At 43.0% G+C, this 21,269-nt stretch overlaps 1 protein-coding gene across 1 annotated transcript in view; it reads right to left on the bottom strand.

The window, feature by feature from the left end:
* Positions 1 to 11,065, bottom strand: part of LOC139642382 (phospholipid phosphatase-related protein type 5-like) — a 71,624-nt gene extending 60,559 nt beyond the window's left edge. Inside the window, exon 1 of the mRNA XM_071517197.1 lies at positions 10,838 to 11,065. Coding sequence (XP_071373298.1) covers positions 10,838 to 11,041 — 204 coding nt within the window. The 5' untranslated portion in view covers positions 11,042 to 11,065. The remainder of the gene's footprint in view (positions 1 to 10,837) is intronic.
* Between the last annotated feature and the right edge of the window lie 10,204 nt (positions 11,066 to 21,269).

Here is a 21,269-nt window from a genome sequence, read left to right as displayed (position 1 = left end):
TAGGCCATGCTCCGAAGCAGATGGAGGTTGATGGCGCGCGCACACACACGCACACACACACACAAAAGGGTTGCTGGCGCTCGGCAGCGACCGATGAATGTTCGGCGTGGCAACCGAATGTGTCCTGGCACCGCCGTGACGAAGCCGCGTTGCCATGACGAGGTGGTGTGACACCGCTCGCCAAGCAACACTGATGGCCCGCTAGCGTCCAGCCAGCTGCTCGGCTCAGCGGCCCATTCACTTCTCGACACTTTTATGGGAGAGAGAGAGAGAGGGAGAGAGAGAGAGAGAGAGAGGGGCGGGGCGGGGCGGGGCGGGGGGGGGTATGGATCAGTCTGCATCGGTTCGTTCCTTTGTTTATGCTATGATGCATCGCACCGATTTTTCAAAATTACACCGTTTGGCCCGAGGGGAGGCGCTACAATTATAGGTCAAACAAAGGTGACATATTTGTTACTGATTGGCCCAGAGGGGGACTGCACCATTTCTGGGAGACAACATATTTACTACCGCCTTGTTTGTGTTGTGTCCCTGTAATAACAGGACATTACGAGCATTATGTTGCAACAGCGTACTCCCAGGTTGTGACTTTCCACTCTGCCAGAGTGTGGTAGGGTGATTTCTGGTGACCGTTACAAGCATTTTATTTTGGTGTACAGTTAGAATTTAACTAAAATTAATGTATAGGTCAGTATTCCTTTTTCCCATTCATTTTACATATTTATATATTCTTCTTTCAAGCTATTTTCTCTCGTGTATTTTACTATTCCTGTTTTTCTGCCTTCTCGTTAAGCACTGTGCAAACTCTGCTTTTAGATAGCTGCTATATAAATACAGTTTATCATTATTATAGCACTTGCACTATTATAGCATACTAGTGTTGGTCATGCACTGTTATTTTACAAGCGGCAACTTATTGCAACTTATATCATTGAGAATGGCAAGAACTGGCCAAAGGGCCGGCTGATTTCCCAAAAGCCTTAGCAACACTGTAACAGCCACAGGCCATTTGTCCCACTTTCTCATCGGCAATAATACAAACTGACAGGGCCACAGTGACAATGTGCTGCTTGTTTAGTCCCTTAACTACCTTCCTGCCCTCTCTGTCTCTCCCTCTCTCTCTCCGTCTCCCTCGGTGCAGAGCAGTTCCCTGCCGGCTAAGTCAAGATGACAGTGCCAGGATGACTGGTGCTGCTTATTTACTCAACTATTCTTCCGGTAAGGGCCGAGCTCTTTCGCTCCTCTCTCTTTCTCTCGTTCAATTTCTGTTACTCTCTCTCTCTCTCTCTCTCTCTCTCTCTCTCCCGTTCGTCGCCTTTCTTCCTCCCTCTCGCGCTCATTTGACTTCATAGTCGTCGATGTCAAGCCGCTCGTCTGTCTTCATCAGCGCGGCGAGGCAGAGTGCAGCCAACGGGAACAAAAAGGCATTGACATTGGACCAATATTTGGGCAAGGCTTTCCTTGGTCAGTGTGCATGCCTCCTTTCCACCTCAAGGTTTTGACAATAAAGGGCTATGTCTCGATATGTCTCCATCTACAAGTTAATTGGGCTTGCGGCGGCAACAGGTTTGAAAGGGATGCCGAGGCAGTGTCTGTCAGCGAACAATAGACGAGGCCTTTCAGCCACGCCGATCCAAAGGGAGCGAGAGGACAGAGGGAGAGCGGAGTGTGTCGTTTTCAGCTGCGGAGGCATGAATCAAACCTCCGGCCTCAGCAGTCCAAAGGCGGTGATAAATGGACGACATCTGTGGACAAGGCTGATGGTTAATTTTGCAAATAGCTGTGACAGTTCTTTCAGAAGCCTGCTCAGAAGAAGATGTATCACAGCCTTTGGACCGCTCAGGCCAGAGGTTTCAAGCGGCAGTGGGTGAAAATGAAATACTCCTGCTCTCCTTTTGTCCTCTGCGATCAGATCGGAGGCTTTTTTTTTTTTGGTCTGTGAATGTCGCTGGTAACAGAGAGAGCATTGAAGTCAAATGGGAGAAGGAGTGGTACATCGTTCTTGTTGCGATGCCACGTAAATTTGACAACAATTTACATGCGCACAAGATGATCATCATCTTGTAAAGGGGATTTGACGCCATTGACAGGCGACCAAATGAAACGGACCGTTACCTTGATTAAAATTACGGGTTTCTCTAGGTTTGAAAATTGTTGGAAACATTTGTGATAATGTAAGTACGCAACTCAACAAAATATATAACATAGGTCTAGTCGTTTTTAGACATTTTAATGCAGAAAAGTTACATATTGGGTCTTTAAAAAGTAACTAAACCCCACCCAAATCTTTAGTGAAGCCTGACACCTAATGGTGAAAAGTAGGGTACTGCACTGGCCGTCTGCTATTGGCTGGTGTTTGTGCCAGGTGATGTCACCTTCCATAGAGTACAACAGGTGGTGACATCACCTGGCACAAAGACCAGCCAATAACAGATGAGCAGTGCAGTACCCTACTTTTCACCATTAGGCGTCAGGCTTCACCAAAGATTTGGGTTTGGAGTTTAGTTACTCTTTAAAGAAGAGGATGAGCAGAGGATGTGGGTACATGACATCCTCCTGGATAGAACGGAGCACCGAGAGCTTTATCATCTCGTCCAGGAGCTCCGCCTAGATAGAGTCCGATAGTTCCAAAAAATGCCCTATGTGGCCTTATGTTTATGGTCCTCAAAACCCACTGTGCTCTCCACACTGATTTGTCAGTGGTGCCGCTTCCAAACTCTGCTGCAGCATTGGACGCTTGCCTCAAAAAAAGTCATGTCGTCCATGTTTCACGGACCGAAGCGCCCCGACCTGTCATGTGAGGCAAAGTGAATTACCATTTTCCCCACTATCTGCCGCTCCATATTGAGATCCATGCCTGGATTCTTCAGAGAGGTTCACTGGACTGTTGCAAATGAGCACGATAATCCTTTACTGAGTTATTATCCTGCGGAGGTTAGAGTGTTGCGCGTCTCTCTTGGCTCGCAGCTAAGCCGCCGGCTCTCTTACTCTCTGTCTCGCTCTCGCTCTCTCTCTCTCTCTCTCTCGTTCTGCCTTCCTCTCCCTCCCTCCCACTCTTCCTCTCATGACTTTTTTAAGTGCAGCATCATGCAGTAATATTTCAGAAGCCCCTAAAGCCAATGTGTGGACTGGAATGCTAATTACAGTGGCAATCAGAGATATGGGGGGGGGAGGGGGGATTTGCATACGCGAGGTCATACATTAATAATGTCGTCTGAAACTGAGGGGTCGGGGACTTGACCACAAACTGTACCTCCGGGCAGATGGGAGGTCATAACAAGAATGCCTAATATTCCTAAATTATGATATTTTTTTTTTATTTCAAATGTGCCATGTTAGATCAGCCACAGAGTTTGGCTTCAGTCTCCGGGATTGGTGGTCTAAGTCATGTCACTGCTAGACACTAAATCAGTGATTCTCAACCTTTTTCATATCAAGGACCCCTAATTTAGCACACATTAGAGCCACGGACCCCCATTTGTTTTGATTTTGTCTCTTGGACACAAATCTGAGTATACCTTTCTTGTCAGATATGATTTTGTCCAGAATTCCATGACTAACTGTATTGTAGGTAGAGAGATAACAGTAAAATTATGACCAAAACAGTCATTCTTCTACATTCTCCAATTGTGTTAACTTCTTGTAAATGAAATAATATTGAAGTTTAACAATTCATCAATTTTGCATGGGGACCCCCTGGAACCCCCTCAAGGACCCCTGGTGGTCCCCGGACCCCACGTTGAGAACCACTGCACTAAATGACGTGTATAAAATACTGGAATCTGATCGTAGAATTAAAGGAGTAACGCAGTAAGGCTTAGACTTGCCATTGCATTACAGAATTGATTCCCCTAACAATGTTGTTTATGATGATATTCAAATTGCATTTTCTTGGCCCCTAGGCTACAGTTGTTGTATTCTCATTTGGCAACCACTGCTGAGACAATCTATAATATGTTCTATAATCTACAGCCACGCTTGAGAAACGATCATTACTGAAGAAATCTTCTATAATATGTTCTATAATCTACAGCTACTCTTAGGAAATGATCGTTTTCCATATTTCCCAGGTTGCAATATTCATGTTACCATCCTATGGAGACCTCTGTTTTGAAATCTCTGATGAAATGGTAAAATTCATCAAGGCATTTGACACAATTGTGCCAGTTGCAAGGCACGGCACAGAAGAGCAACAAACCCTAGCTGTGCTGAGGGACACAGATCTCATCTCTTTCATATTCTTTTTTTTTTTTTCATGAGGCCGACCCTGTGCCTCTTCAGTCTGCGGGTCTTACACTCATTCTTTCCACTATTGGTTTCTACTATCGCATACGCTGCGATGAGCTCCTCGTGTGGATACACTAGAAATCCCATTAAGTACACATAATCCATTGGCAGTAAATAAATCAGAGATATTTCATGCCACCTTCCCTGTAATCAAGTGAGCGATATTATTATCAGCAGTAACAGTGCGTCGTTTTTCAGCACAAGGAGTATTACATGCTGTATGAATGTGCCTATTTACTCAACAAATATTCATCTCAAACACTTTAAGATCAATTCAGCAAACTAAACCTCATTATGCTGTAAAGTACACTGTGCCAGTTCGGTTAGTTCAGTGTCTTTAATTGCACTGTAGAGCAATTGCACACAGTCATACATTGCTGTTCCTTTGTGCTTCGCAGCGAGAACTGTTGTGCTTATCTCTGGTGTTTTCGTCGATAAGGAGTCAGCGTGTTACAGCCAGACTGACAGCTATCTGCTGGTACATCTCCATTTAAAAAGGAAAATCCCACCCTCAGATACTCTTTTATGCACTGTTGTATATCATCGATCTCTGATGTTCAGTTGTATTCCGGGAGTTATTTTGTGATGAAGTTTTGGTGTACCCACTTTGCTTCAACCTGCCTCGTCTCCTTCTGCTTCAGCAAGTGACTTCCTAGATTTCCCAGAATGTCGGGTTGAGTGTGTCTTATTCAAAACTCAACATTGTCTTGATGCTGCATTGCATTCTGGTCTCTCTCCTGCTCCTGTGGGTGGAGAAATTGGTCTCTCTCCTCTTCTACAGTTGGATTTCTCCCTGTATGATTTTTGAACGTTGGTGCAAAATGGCGGCTCTAGAAAGAAGCCCTCGCTCTTTGATTCTGAGGGACTGACGCCAGAACCTGACGTTTACCGCTGATGTTTTAGATGGATTCATTATTTTCTGCTATCAAACTCCATCGGAGCCACAGGAATAAAAAGAATACACCACCAAACAATCAAATGGACCCAGCATTTCAAGGTACATGCGATAGAGACACACTACAGAAGGGAAATACCTCACTGAGAACAGCGGTGGCAAATCTGCTGTGACAGAGTTCAATATTTGTCAGTTGATTTCCTTCATAGAGCGGAGTTGAAATACTCTACAAGGGCACCACACTGTCTTCTACATCACTAACCGAAGGCAAGCACTGTAGCAATTAATCTCCTGCAGTGTTTTATCTTAGTTATGGAATTTTGTTCTTATGTAAATCTATCTGTCTATCCATCTGTCTGTGGACTAACCTTTGTTATTTTAAACCATTTTGCACTTTGCACACCTGAAAAATATCTGCTGCTACTACTTTGGACTTCATTCATCTTTTAATATACACGTTTATTATGCACTATTAATATGTACTTTTATGGTATACACTGCTGCATCTTATTTATGAACCTCACTAGCAGTCAAGTATTTATATCTTTATTCATTTAGTCACTCTTCGTCTTAGTCATCATAGCCTCTTGTGTTCTTATCTGTTTTAATGTATCTTGGCTGCTATGACAATTCGATTTCCCTCCTGGGATCAAAATAGTTATCTATCTATCTATCTATCTATCTCTCTATGACATTCTAATTTCCAGAAATGAAGACGTCTGTCTCCAACACAATTCATCTTAAATGTTGTCATTAGTTGGTCCATGGTTGGTTTAGTCTAGGCTTATTTTCCAATTGGTACCCTACCATGTTCAGTTTATAATGTCTAGTGTCATTGGCTACCATGGCAATATTACATGCAGTATGTCTAAACAGGACCACAATGGCCCAGAGACAATTTGACCTGAAAACATGCACTCATCTTCCTGTAAAAATCTGTATTCAGAAATAAGTCTGACTCGTGTTTATCAGATATATGTGGAAACCAAAAGAAAGTTGCAGGTTTTGACCATTTCATTACATCTAAAAGGCTTGTTGACTTTGGTGACAGTGTGCGTGACAATGTGTGTGACTGCTACAGCAATCGGAGGTGCGTCTTTCCACAGAGAGCGGGTCATGCCTTTCTTTCTTTGCGCCTCGGCATTTGCGCGGCCCCCGCTGATTTGTTCAGAAAGTCTACTGGTCGCCTGTGGATTTCCGTCGGAGAGGGCTGTAGCATGTGGGTGTGCCGCTGCTCGGTTATGTGATTTTGCACTCGGTTTTACTCCTTGCCCTTCTCAGCGCTCAGATTTGGCCGTCAATCAAAATCAGGGTAGGGATGAAATATCACGGCGATATCAAAATTGTTGACTAGACCTGTAATATCCAAGCTAAGTCCTATTCACACAGGACCAGTGTTATGTGGGGAACTCATGTAATTAATGAATTACCCCCCCAACCACTGCATTTCATGGAACGCATCCTGCAATCGCCAGTGTCCTGGATACACTTTAATAAGGTCAAGATTTTACAGTTCGTCAGTTCCAACTTTAGCAAAGCAAAACGTGCATTTTTTGTGTATCAAAACCTCCACTACTGCCTCCAGAAGACAGAAATCACACATCTCAAGGACCCCTAGTTTAGTCCACATTAGAGCCACGGACCCCTTTTTGATGAGATTTTGTCTCTCGGACCCAAATCTGAGAATATTTTTACTGTTAGATATGATTTTGTCCAGAATTCCATGACTATCTGTAATGTAGGTAGAGAGATAATAGTGAAACTATGATCAAAACAGTCATTCTTCTACATTCTCTAACTTCTTGCAAATGAAATGCTGAAGTTTAACAATTCATCAATTTGCTGGGGACCCCCTGGAACTCCCTCAAGGACCCCTGGGGCTCCCCGGACCCCACGTTGAGAACCACTGATCTAGAAGAAGAAAACGGCCAAAAAACAAACTATGGCTGAAATGACCAAGAGTTAAATTCACACAGGTTATGAGGAGGACCTCTGTCTTCATCAACGTACGGGAGGTAATCGGCGCCAGAAGTTTTACTTTACAAATCACACGGGATTAGAATAACCAACAACTCTCCCGTCCCGAGGTAATATCAGTCCTGTGTGAATACAGCTGTAGAGACACATTCTCTGTTTGAGTCCATCAGGGGGGGAAAAAAAATCACTTCCTAAAACGCCGTCGAGCAGATCTCTGATAAACATCAAAGGTGTCGTATTCTCTCTTGGAGAAGAAAAAAAAAAAAAAAACATCCGTTCAAGTTGACTCCGCTTACACGCAAGACTGATTGGCACGACTTTTAACCGCAAACATTTAATCCGCCGCGCTCCGCCGGGATTCCTGACAAGCGACTTCTAACGAGTCGGCTGGATTTCCCTTTCCCGATCTACAGGACGTGTCAGCGCCTTTCATGTCGCGCCCCCGAAGCGCCGCTAACCTCCTCCTCCTCCTCCTCTGACCCCAGCTGGGACCGCTATTGGCTAGAGAGAATATTCTATTATTTTTCGAGCTGCCAATCACGCGCGTCCCTCATCTGCGTGCGGATTCGGGAAGGCGAACGCTCGTACGCCGACTACTGAAGGGGGGGGGGGGGGATCGTGTCGAGAAAAAAAGTTTGAAAAGACGCTGGGGAAAAAAAAAAAAATGTATGATCCGTGCTGAGAGTAAAGTCGGTGGGAAAGTTGGCGAAATCCGCAGATGCGTAGTTGGGAGTAACTTTGCTTTGCTGGGTGGTTGGATTCGATTTCTGCAGAAGCGGATGTGAGGTCTCGTCGGGCTTGACAGGCCCGCCGCGCTCCATTTTGAAGAAAAAAAAACGGCGTGCAAACTTACAGGCTGGAAAAGCTGCGGTGCAAAGAAAATGGGTCCATGTTGTAGCTTAGCTTCTCATCCATAACTGACTTCTTTATCCTCTGTATCAGGTACTACGTTGTGACAGCTGTGCTGAGTGGGTAGATGCTATCGTGTGTGTGTGTGTGCAGGCACTGCTCGTTGTCTAATTGGAGAGAGGCAGATACACATAGGCTTGTCTTATTGTGTTGGGGTTTGTTTGCATTGCCTGTGTTGGATTCTCTCCTCGAAGTCTGAATATTTTAAGCCATTACTGCATTTTACTGTGTAATTCCGGTAATTCCAACATCTAGCAGCTACTGCTTTGCTTGCACTGGGGGTTGTACTGTGTAAATTCAATTTAATATAATATTCCTCAGTTCTTCAACTGTCAAGTTTGACTAGCAGCAGTAATTATGAGGGAGCTGTCTGAGCTGTCGAGCAGGGTGTTGCTGAAAAAGACTAAATCCCTCACCTGGAATGAATAACTATAGCAAATACAGCAACAAGATACATTCCTATTACAGTAAGAGCTTAGTATGCATGATTAAGCAACATATGGTGTTTATTACTGTGTGACATAACTTTAGAACCAAACTATTTGTGCCATCAAATTATGCGCTGAGCCAGCAGCAGGTTGACTTGATGTCATGCCCTGAGGATTAAATCCTTCTCACAGCACCTTAATGCAACATTTTCATATGAATAAATGTGCATCTTGCTTCACTCTAAGGCTGACTGATATAACATAATAGTGATGTGACCTAGAGCCAGCGCATGAAAGCTTTTACATCTGCTGTGCTGAACACCCGGTGTCTGGTAGGACTTTCCTGGGAAAAATCCTCTGGCGCACAAGAAGTGATGCGTTTGTTGGAATAAGCTAAAGAAGGACTAGGTAGTTCGCATGAGCAGTGATAGCCGCCATGGCTGAACAGATAAAAGAAAAGAGCGCCACCTACAGACACTCAAACTTCATTAAGACGTCACACCGCTTGATTGACAGGTGATCTCTGGGAAGTGCAGTGCAGAAACACCACTGCAAGCAAACATGGAGACAACATTTTACCAAAAAATACAAAACAGGATCTTGCAGATTACCCCTTTAATGCAGTTGGCCACTATAGCTGATCAATGCAACAGCCAGTGTCGGTAAGGGAATTAGACAAATATCATTTCGGTCTACAAGTTGAAAAGTAGTAGTCCTACACTATTCTGACTGAAGAATACATGAATGAAGGTGAACACGCCGTCTCTTCTATCCTGTTGTCCTTTAATCTCTCACGCTCTGTTCTGTCCAAATCTATGCCTGCCTGACACTGAAGCTCCACACTGCTACAGCGCATGCAGCAGGCGTTGGCAGCTTGAATGAGAACATCCCCGACTTAATTACATCAAAAAGTGCTATGCCATGTAATGAAGGCCGCCATCAAAGAGCAACTCCCGCGGCAGCAGAGGAGATAGAGAGCAACTTATGCTGCTAAATCTGGTTAAATGTAATATTGCTGCTTTGAGACCGCCGCCTGTCGGACGTGCCAGGACGCTTGGGCTGTGTTCAATTACACACATACTGTACATAGCCTAATATATGCGCATATTGAAACAGGTGAATAGACAGTTCTATATCCTGAAATGTTGCCAGAGAAGTGTGTGTGTAACCGCTCGGCTTGCAGTGTCAGCTGAAGTCCGGCAACCGCAGCAACAATCCCTGCACTTAACATTCAAGGCGCACTGTCGGCTGCATTTTATAAGTTCATTCCCCCAATCAGCCGGTAATTGGCAGAGCTAATGAAAGAACAGTGAAACATAAGTGAAGCCGTCGCACAAGCTTCGTTCGCTCCGTGGGCGTCAGGCTGGGTGCCTGGTTTGGCACTCGCTGTACCCAAGTTCAAGTTGGATCTGGTAGTTTTTAGCATGAGAACGGAGGGGAAGGATCAAGCAAAAATCAGCAGGAATCTACTTGGAAGCCATACAGAAAATCACCAATGTTCCTTCGAAGCTGACAGTTTGCTTAGAGGGAATATATCTAATGATTTACCACATTGACCAAATCATAATTATCTGCTCAGTCATCAGTCATTGGTCCACTTTGAAGAAATGCAGTTGATTTATTTAAGGTAGTTTTGGTACGTTTTGGTTGCAAATGACATTAGATGCAGAGGTTATGCCACACCTTCGCCTAAGAAACCCCAAATTCAGGACAGATGTTCCCTTAAAGCTGATACGCTGGTGACCTACGTCTAATAATTGATCACCCTGACCAGATTCTAATATTCTGCCAGTCCTTATTGGATGTCTAACCACACTGTGGAAATATAATAATCATAAATACGCGTTTCAGGTACAGGAACACTTTCTTGTGCTATGCTCCGGGGTCAAATACAGCCAAATCGCTTTTTTGATCATACTGACCAAATAATAATATATATGTAGTTTGGTGACCTAGGACTAATAATTGACCACATTGACCAAATAACAACATAGAGGTAATAATTAATCAAATTGATCAAATACTAATATCTCAGGCAGTTCCTACATCTAAAAATTCATCACATCAACCAAATAGGAATATGAAGCTAGTTCGATGATATAGGTCTAATAATTGATCACATCAAGCAAATAATAGCATCTTGTCAGTTCCTACATCTGATAGGCTAATTGATCGCACAATTGACCAGATAGTAACAACATCTTAGCAACTGAGTCTATTTGCACAAACAGGTTTTTGGAGAAGTTTTGCTGGTATTAATGCATGGAATCAGATGCAGGGGGGAAGGCGGTATCTAGCAGCTGAGCCGAGCTGTCAGTGGGGGGGGGGGGTTTCGACTCACCAGCAGCGTGGGCAGCCCGGCCACCACGGCGTACAGCAGGACGGGCGGGACGGCGCTCCGGTCCTCCGGTCCCAGGTAGGGCTTGGTGTAGGCGGTGTCGTAGCAGAAGAAGCCCTGGAGGTGCACCGTGAACGTGTCGGTGTACTCGAAGTAATACGCCAGCATGACGGTCCCGGCCATGATCACCAGCTGGAAGTACAGCATGATGGAGATGGAGAGCGAGAGACATTTAATTCAACCACGCAAAAAAAAAAAAACCTTTCTCTCTCTCTCTCTCTCCTCTCTCTTCCCTCCTAGCCAGCCTCCTCCTCCTCCCTGACGGCACCGACTCCCGGTGACCGGCGCATGACGGCTCGGCGGTGCGCGAGGGAGCCGCGGTCTGGAGGGTGGGTTTTTTTTTTTTTGCTCTCTCCGCGGCTGGAAAGGCTCGCTCGCCCCTCGCTTCCTCTGCTCGCTGCTGCCGCGACTCTAGAGTGTGTGTGTGTGTGTGTGTATGTTGAGAAAGAGAGCGAGCGAGAGAGAGAGAGAGGGAGGGAGGGAGAGAGATTAGCAGGGTATGTGAGGGTGTGTAAGCGTATAGGAGACGGGGAGGCTTGACTGCTCCCTCCCTCTGTGTGTGTGTGTGTGTGTGTGAGAAAGAGAGAGGGTGGGGGGGGTGAGAGACTGTGTGAGAGTGTGTGTGTGTGAGAGAGAGAGAGAGAGATTTGAAGTATAGCTAAGGGACAATAAAGAGACATGCATTGCTTCATCCATTCAGAAATGGAGAGAAAATAGAGAGAGAGGGGTGTGTGTGTGTGTGAGAGAGAGAGAAAGAGAAAGAGAGAGAGAGAGAGAGAGAGAGAGATTGTATGTGTTACAGTTTGTATGTGTAACACTATTGAAGTGCAGCTAATTATGGACATAGAACCGAGACACATGCATTGCCATGCTACACAGAAAGAGTGAGAGAGAGAGAGAGAGAGAGAGAGAGAGAGAGAGAGAGAGAGAGAGAGAGAGTGTAGGCGTCAGCAGCATCTGGTATCACTGTCATCCCGTTTCCAAGTCATCAGAAATCAAACGTCCACGTCTATGCGCGTCACTCGGAGAGAGCGGAGCGCTCCGTTCTAAATTTCATCAGACATCAGACAGACAGATGACGTCAACAAGTGAAAGTGAATGAGCAGAGGCTGCATGGCGTCACATTTATCGATTGGGATAACAAAAACAAAAAAACAAAACAAAAAAAAACCTGTGACTGACTTGAATCGAGACTCTCTCTTTCTCACTAGTTTCCATGTTCTGACAATGAGAACAGACCACAAGGCACATGCAGCCTTGCACATTGTCACTTTCCTGTAGTGTACTGGAGTTACTCATAAGGTGAACAGCTAGTTATACACCTAAACACATTCTGCACATATGTATGTATTATATGTCTTTACGTATTATTATATGTATTGTATTGTGAATACAACACATTGCATCATGTGCAGTAGGCCCAGCACCATACAATACCCCCAGGTGTAATATTTTGAGTGTGCAGCCTACAGAAAATAAGTGTGCCAATGCTTCTTTCTTTTTGGTACTATTTGTTACTAGATATCTTTGACTGCAACACTTGTCAAAGTTGTGTTTTTGTTAGATTCTGCATTAGAAGACCCACAAGTTACATTTGTGGCGTTTGTTCTTTGCCTTCGAAGTCACATTGCATTTGGAGATATTTGAAGAGAGATACTTCACCTGCCAATTTTGCTTCACATAAACAGAAGCTAACATTATTGTGTTTGCCCAAGAACCTGACAATGTCGCCCTACATCTAATTGCCTTTCAGTAGGAAGGAAGTAGAAGTAGATACTAGAAGTATGGTTGCTTGCTCTGTTTGATTACTAAATCAATATGCCAAACAATGCCTCCATTTATAACAAATAGTAAGTGACATATACATGGGATTCGTCATATGATATTGTCCATGTCGGTTAGCATCTCTGATGGAATGGTTTGAAAAGTATAGAGAAACAAGCAAACAGTAAACATGTTGTCCCGCACCAGTGATGTAGTTCCACCCTTGGGTCAGTCAGTGATTGCTGAGTGAACTTGAAATATGAGTGAAATTGTATAAGCATTTTTGTATGGGACAATGAAAGGACAGATTGACCATATATTTCTGTCGCCTACTCTCCTCAGAATTAGGCTTACAAGTTATATCTTGAAATGTAGTAACTGTAATTGTCCTGTTTTTATTCAATACAGTACAAAATATAACAACTACAATACGCAATAAATACAATCCGTACATTACACAATGTACACTACAATACAATTTATAACACAATATACAATATAACATACAACACCAGGAGCATGAGTGTTATGAATAATATAAATGCTAAATGATAAGTGATATGGTATTGCAGAGTAGGTAGGTGGTAATGTAAGTAGTCAACACTGAGGCACAGTGGTAGTGCAGTGATGAGTGCAATAACAGTACAACAGTCCAACAACTGTACAATAACTACAGTGTCTTGTGGTTAGAGGTTTGCCCAAAAATTCTCCATTGACTCTCACTTCAACACATCAACCCAGTCTGATGTCTCCAAGTGTGTAGCGTGTGTAGACTATTATGTTACCTATGATAACTTTAACTGTATGACCTGCTTTACCACTGAGTCCCCATTCATTGTCCCCCACATTGTATGATAACTTTAACTGTATGACCTGCTTTACCACTGAGTCCCCATTCATTGTCCCCCACATTGTATAACTTTAACTGTATGACTTGCTTTACCACTGAGTCCCCATTCATTGTCAATGCCACCCCCTAGCGGCACAAAGTCAATATTACAGTGTGACTAACTAATGAACAAACTAACGGACGGAGACCGATCCATAGTCCCCCCCCTTTGGTGGGGAACAAATAAAAAACTGAGTGTGATAGATAATCATGCTAGTTAACACTTAGTATGGTGGGTCGCTGCAGCAGGAAAAAGTATGGTGGTTCTGTTTGTGTATTTTGATTAAATCGATATTGCCAATAATGCTGATATGTATAAACAGTGATTTGCCGTTTCCACGTTTTTAAATAAACATCGAACAAAAAGTTCGGAAATTTATGTTTGGTAGATTATTTCTCTGTTGTAACAATGCTTCTTGGCAATACATTTTATACCGTTGGAAAGCCTGTTCATTTCCCTTTTAAATGGTGCCCCATTTGTAAGGAACATGCATTTGTGGGATGAGCAGCACAGCTGAGTATGTGGGTTGCGCTCATGAAAAATTTGCCAAATCTTCTCTGCCAATGCCAAACAGCTTATTCTGCTGTTGCTATTGACTCTTGTTTTGAGCTTCCGGTACCCCCAGGTGCTGACAATCAGGTACCTGATTGGCACCTGATTGGCAGCACCTGTGAGCATGGGCCCTGCTACAGTGGTCAATTGGTGTCTGCTCCAAGAATCGGCATGCCACGTTTGTTTGATCTCGATAAGGCCTGTGCGATAGGGCAACTTCAAGCTGGTGTTCCACAAAAGCAAGTTGCGGCATTATTTGGAGTGAGCCATAGTACCATCTCCAAACTGAAGGCCAAGTTCCATGAAACGGGGGATGTCAGAGACAGACCGCGAAGTGGGCGTCCCAAGAAGACGACACCCCAAGAAGACCGGTTCCTCACCCTTTCAGCACTTAGGAACCGTAGGCTGTCTTCTACAGATTTGCAGTCAAGGTTTGCAGGACGATATGGCACACGGCTCTCGGCCCAGACGATCCGGAACAGACTGCACGCAGCCGATCTCCGGGCTCATGGGGCTGCCAGGAGGCCTGCCATGACTGCCCTTCACCGTCAGGCCCGTTTGCGCTGGTGTCGGCAACACCTGCACTGGAATATGAACATGTGGAGGAACGTTATGTTCAGCGATGAGTCCAGATTCTGCCTACGGAAGTTGGATCGTAGGGTCAAAGTGTGGAGAAGACGGGGAGAACGCTATGCTGATCGCTGCACCGATAGAGTAACACCTTTTGGTGGAGGCAGTGTGATGGTGTGGGGCGGCATCTCCATCACTGGAAAAACGAGGCTTGTCATCATTGGAGGCGATCTCAATGCAGAGAGATATCGAGATGGGATTCCGCAACCGGTGGCGATCCCATATCTCCACAGTCTGGGACCGAACTCCATCCTCCAAGATGACAACGCTCGCCCCCACAGAGCGGGGTTTATCAGAGACTACCTCCAGAATTTGGGAGTAGAGAGAATGGAATGGCCTGCCAACAGTCCTGACCTCAACCTAATTGAACACTTATGGGATCAGCTTGGGCGTGCTGTTCGTGCTAGAGTGACCGACACAACCACGTCGGCTGACTTGCGACAAATCCTGGTTGAGGAGTGGAATGCCATCCCACAGCAGTGTGTGACCAGGCTGGTGACCAGCATGAGGAGGAGGTGCCAGGCTGTTGTGGCTGTGTATGGTTCTTCCACACGCTACTGAGGCTCCTGACTGTTTGTTAAATGAATAAATTGTAAAATTGCTAATATGTCTTGTTTCTTCCTTGTTACTGATAGACTTCAATCATCCAATCCACCAAACAACACCAAACAAGAGTCAATAGCAACAGCAGAATAAGCTGTTTGGCATTGGCAGAGAAGATCTGGCAAATTTTACATGAGCGCAACCCACATACTCAGCTGTACTGCTCATCCCACAAATGCATGTTCCTTACAAATGAAGCACCATTTAAAAGGGAAATAAACAGGCTTTCCAACGGTATAAAATGTATTGCCAAGAAGCATTGTTACAACAGAGAAATAATCTACCAAACACAAATTTCCGAACTTTTTGTTCAATGTTTAGTACTGTCCATGTCAAGTCAAGAGCTTGTACTCTCTGTTTGAATCATTTTAATGCAGCTTGTTAGCATTAGCTAATGCAGAGAAAAGTTGACCCAGCAAGTGTTTTTTTTTTACTTCTAGTGTCAAAAGTGTCAATTCTGCCATTAGGCATGCTCGTCATTCTTTGTTTTGCGTAGTTCTAGATCGATACTGCCAACAATGCTGACATTTTAACGTAACAAGTTTACTTTTTGTCTCAAATCATCATCATCTTTAATCTAAAAAGACACCAACTTCTTACTTCTAGTCTACTTGCAAACAATATTACATGTCATAAACATAATCTATAATGTGTGTATGCATGAACACTGCTCTGCCAAATAATGCCAATAAATTACAGTACAATATAAAAAATGTTGTCCTTTTTCCTTTGCAATCTCATTTTGCTCCCACTGATTTCAAGTGTTCTGTGTAGCTTTTCCCCCTACCTAAGTGCATTAGCTAAACTATGTCTGCTGTAAGAATAAGTAAAAACCTATTAAATTAATCATACACCAGAACAGCCCAGCAGTTGCTAGGGACTTACTTATTCTATGCTACATATACTTTTCATCTTCATTTGTTTGGTATATTTTGAAATTGTACATACTTACATTGCTTTCTTCTCAGCATGTTCTACTGCTGTTATTTTGCAAACCCTCATAATGCTGTACCTATTCATACATTTCCACTTAAAAAATGTTCTTGACGTGTTGGAACTGTCAGTGGCGTTGTGTTCAATACCCCCCACTGGCTCTATTCTTATTTATACATGGATCATTAAAGTTTCATCTTATTTCCTACTCCATACTGTCTCTCTCTCTCTCTCTCTCTCTTGCATAACCGGAAACGCATCCATTTCATTTACGGACACGTTGAAATCCGTAAGTGAAGGCTGTCAGGAGAGAGAGAAAGAGAGACGGGTGGAGAGAGACGGACAGAGATGGAGATGGAGAGGGGTGTATGGAGTCAGGTGGGGTGCACTGTGACAGCTCCTGAGTAATGGCTGCCATTAGTGTGTCACTCTGTCACCGCTGACTGGGTTTGTCTATTGCTGAATGAACTCACTATCCATTTTAATAACAACTAGGTCAAATCTATAGGCTGCTGGATCCAGGCACAAGTAAAAAAAGAACATCTTAATGACATCATAAGCGTGTTATTCAAGCATGCTATTCTTAAATTATAATAAAATCAGAATATGTTTCATTATAGCATGCATACATTATGAATCAAGTATGATTGTGTTATTATATTATCAGCAGGATTCTCTCATTGCCAATTATATCTAATTATAATTATAATGTCCGCATAATGTTCTTCTGATATGATTATGATGCCTTATAATCTTATGAGCAACACTTAAAAGTAAAGTGTTAATAATTTCCCACCCAAAATGAAATAATGAAATGAGGTAATGGCTATATATATTTTATTTTTTATGTATTATGTATTTTAAGTATGTGTATATTATTGTATGTTCTTATTTTAATAATTATAATAATAGACACATAGGCAAGTTCATACATACATGTACAAATTAAAAAAGATACATGCAGTGAGTGTGCCATGTGTGACTCATACACACACACACACACACACAAGTCCAATCATGCAGAAGGGAGGCTCCAATTCCAACCAATTAGAAAGCAGTACATGTGAGCAGCAGTGACTGTGTTAACACAGTTGAGGCCTCTGAAGACCTATAGCTCCATCTGTCACTGTCCTGTTCAGCCTATACGGAGTGACATGTTCATGTTTCTACTGCTGAGGCACAGCTAAGGGCGCACACACACTAAATCAAGCTTTTAATAGGCAGGGTCAAATCAGATGATTGGAGGGTAATTCCAGCAAAGGGACGTATTGTAAAAGCTTGTGACATCCTGCTATTTTTTTTGTCTCCCTCTCTCTCCCCACCCTCGCACCCTCATAGATCCAGCTGTTTGAATTATAGGTGACAACCGAAACGGGTTTTTGAAGGCCGACACTGATATTTTTGTATTGAATCTTTATATTTTCCATTTTCATGCCAAAAAAAAAAAAAGACAAGTATTCAGTGTTTCATCCCAGAATTGTATTCTTGTCAGGGTGGGAAAGCCTCCGAAACAGCATGTAGACCATCATGGGACACTAAAACTCTCCACTGAAACCCAGACTTATGAAAATCATTTAGGTCAACAGCTCTTAATAGCAGGGTGACCCGCTGCACCCATTCGATGGTAGGGGAAACTCTGGGATACATTACTACCTTTAAATGAAGAGTTTACAGAAAAAGATATGTTGGTTAAATAAATGAATAAATCAAATGTGCAAAATACATACAATATCATGTCAGGTTTTCCAGACTGTTTTTCTGTAGCTGTACCTCCATCATATTTGAGGTGGACCCATAACTAGTAAAAGATACATTGATACATTGGCCAACTGATATATTGGTCTAACCCTACTCTCTACCCTCACTGTTAACATCTGTTTCAAGTCTAAACCTGAAATGGCAGCTGCCATTTCATTAAACCTGATGTTTTGGTGCAACGGCACCATCTATAGACAGTACTCATCTATGGACAGGGGGTTTGATGGAACTGAAGGGATGATGCAACCGGATCTCACACAAATACGTGAAATGAACATGACTTGTTAACACCAAATTACGTGTTGGTGGCACGTAAAGTGATAAAATTCCATGCTCCCAGCACGGAACACTTATGCGAAGGAGGCACGACTATAATGGAAGTAGTGTCACATTGAAGTAGTGCGATGGAAAAGTAAAGGTGTTGTGGTCGGGGTGCTGGATGGGCAGATGAGTTTGCCCTGACAACCGGGGTTCAATTCCCAGCCTGTATCAGGGAAATTTCTACTGTGAGTCAAATTTTAGTTTTTAGCGAAAGTTTTTCTTATTTAATGATGACCAAAGCCTTCCTCTAACCTTAACCAAGTTGTTTTACTTGCCCAAACTTAACCGTTAGCTAACTTTTAGCCAAAAATGGCGTGTCCACAGAGTCCAATTTGTGTTATCGGGACAGATTCCAATCTGTGTTATTGTCATAGAATCCAATTTCGTGGGTTAGGGTTAGCTTTCGTAATTTTCACACAATTCGTGTCCACAGCGCGTAAGTCTGTTTGTGCTAATTTCACGACTTTTTATGACAGCACGTTGGGATAATGAGGATGAGGTCACATCTCTAAGGACAGGGCGGCCCGGCGGTTACGGAGACTGTCTCGAAACCAAAAGATCACATATTCAATCACAATGATGGCCGCTGTCCGTCCCCGTCAAACTGTCCTTGAACGAGATGACAAACGGCCTGACTCCTCTGGACAAACAGACCTAAGAGTTACACTTAGTGGACGTTTCTCAAGGAGATATGCAAAATAACGTGTTAGTAGTAGTCAATTTTGAGGATCAGTTGCTCTAAATCCGTAAATGATGACGAAATGGATCTTGATTTGTAGTGTTTCACAACTGTGTGGTGGAAGTCAAATTCTCACATCATAATATATATCAAATTCATAATATGAATCTACTTAAGCCAACAAAAGAAAAGGTTTATTAACATTTTCATTCCAATCTTTAGGGGAAACACTTTACTTGAAGTGTTGCTCATAAGGAATATGATAAGCGCATTACGATTATTATCATCATCAGACCATATGGATAGAATATGCAATGATGCACACAATATACAACAACTCTGAAGGTTAAATACCGCCAACTATACAGCTGAGCAATCTAATAACACAGTGGTTCATAACATGCTTATAGTGTCTTTATGATGCCTCACAATGCACTCCCAGCCATCATTGTAAATAGGAAGCATGCTGACTTGCCAGGTTAAGTCTAGGTTAAAAAGCCAAAGTAAATCACTTTCAAAACCAAGCAGGAGCCAAATTTCAGTTGAAGTTTTGGAAGAAAAAATATAATCCAAGGTGAAAAAACAAAACAAAAAAAACAAAGGAATACAACAAAGGATCTGACATTCTGCTGGCTTTTCATGAATCCTGCATGAAAGCAGCAGGGAGGCAACTTTGCATCTAGCATCTCAGGATACCGGTACTAGTAGCTTCCTCTGACTGCCCAAAAAAAGAAACTATCTGGGCTGATAAAAAGCTGCCACAGTAAATTAGATATCAAAGTATGGCAGAGCCCCGGGCATATTTTCTTTGTCATATTCTCCCCTTAAGGAGCAGAGGAGTGTTCTGTCGCCTCCCCGGGGAGCAACTAATGAGCTTTGTTGTCTGGTGAATACAGGTGTCCCACTGCAAAGTGGCGATATTACAACATGAAAAGGCTAGGAAACTGACGGATAGATTGGAAGGGAAAATGAAAGCACAGTCACACACCTGTATGCAGTCACAGACAGTTTGCAATAAGTAGTTAAACTCAGACCAAAGCAAGATTTTGATCACTGACACTACTAACTGGAACATTTGCTACTAACAGTGTGTCTACACGGTAAACAACAAAGGCCCATTTATTCCCTGTGAGCTAAGACTGGAACTACCAGTGTTAAGATCACCAATGTATTAATTAACAATAAGAAATTAGCATGGTAAACTATAGTTTAACTATAGTATATGGTATACCATAGTTGTACCGGGTAATGATATCACCCCTCAATAGCATTAACATCATGCAAACGTACAGTACTCAGGTACAAAAGCTTCAACATGGTAGGTATAGTTTTTCTCCTTTATATGCCACATAATATAAAAGTAGGACATGCCTAAGGGTGTGTCGATCAGCCAGTCAAACAACTGCGGTGGATCATTTTTTAGTTACAACTAGATTGAGCTAGCAACACAGTTTTTTGCGTAACAGTTGCCCAATGTTTGCCCAATGCTAATAAAATTACGCTGTCTTAGAAGTCTGTGTAATTTGATATGGAGCGTAACAAATTGCTTGATCATGCAATTAAAACATTTACATTTTCACTGCTTTGTCATGTGAATCAAAATTTCTCTGTGTTTTGCTCTGTTTGGCTGGGCCTTGTCTTCTTCATTTTTTTTGTGACTTGTAACTTTGAGGGTTTTTTGTAGAGAATTTTGTAGAGGTGAGTTGTCACAGTGGTGCCATTTTGACACCGGTGTTGTTTCCCTCCTCAACACCGGCCATACCGGTTATACCGCCTGTTGCCACTAGGGGATCTAAGCGCTAGCAAAGTCACTGTCACTACAATGAAAGTGAAACTTAAAATTCCTCTCCAAACTGTATTAACGGCATTTGTAAACGTAACAGTTTTTAATCAGAGATTTATAACACTGCTCAACACTTAATGTGAGTGCAGTGCAGATTCTGGCATATTGCCCTTCTTTAGGCTCCCATTGGATTGTACTGGACACATTGCTGTCACTAGGTAAGGACAATTAATTAATCCTATTCATCTGAATCTGTCATATTAGTGATCAGATATTAATGATCAGTATGTTTTTAGTATGTCCATTTATCATTTAGTAGCCTAACTTGAACATGGAAGCTCTGAATATGTGCTTTTATTTTACAAAATACAAAATAACAGTATTCCCGGTGTGGGGCTAATAACACCGGTGTGGACTCCAAGACCGTATGCCACCGGTAACACCGCCCACCACGACAACCCT

This window comes from Centroberyx affinis, unplaced genomic scaffold (assembly GCF_046629955.1).
Source record: "Centroberyx affinis isolate AG114_WGS23_722 - 3 ecotype Tasmania unplaced genomic scaffold, CSIRO-AGI_Caff_v1 ptg000472l_1, whole genome shotgun sequence".
Classification (NCBI taxonomy): Eukaryota; Metazoa; Chordata; class Actinopteri; order Beryciformes; family Berycidae; genus Centroberyx; species Centroberyx affinis.
Note: the sequence above shows the minus strand (reverse complement) of the source record. Positions and strands in the feature narration are given on the sequence as shown.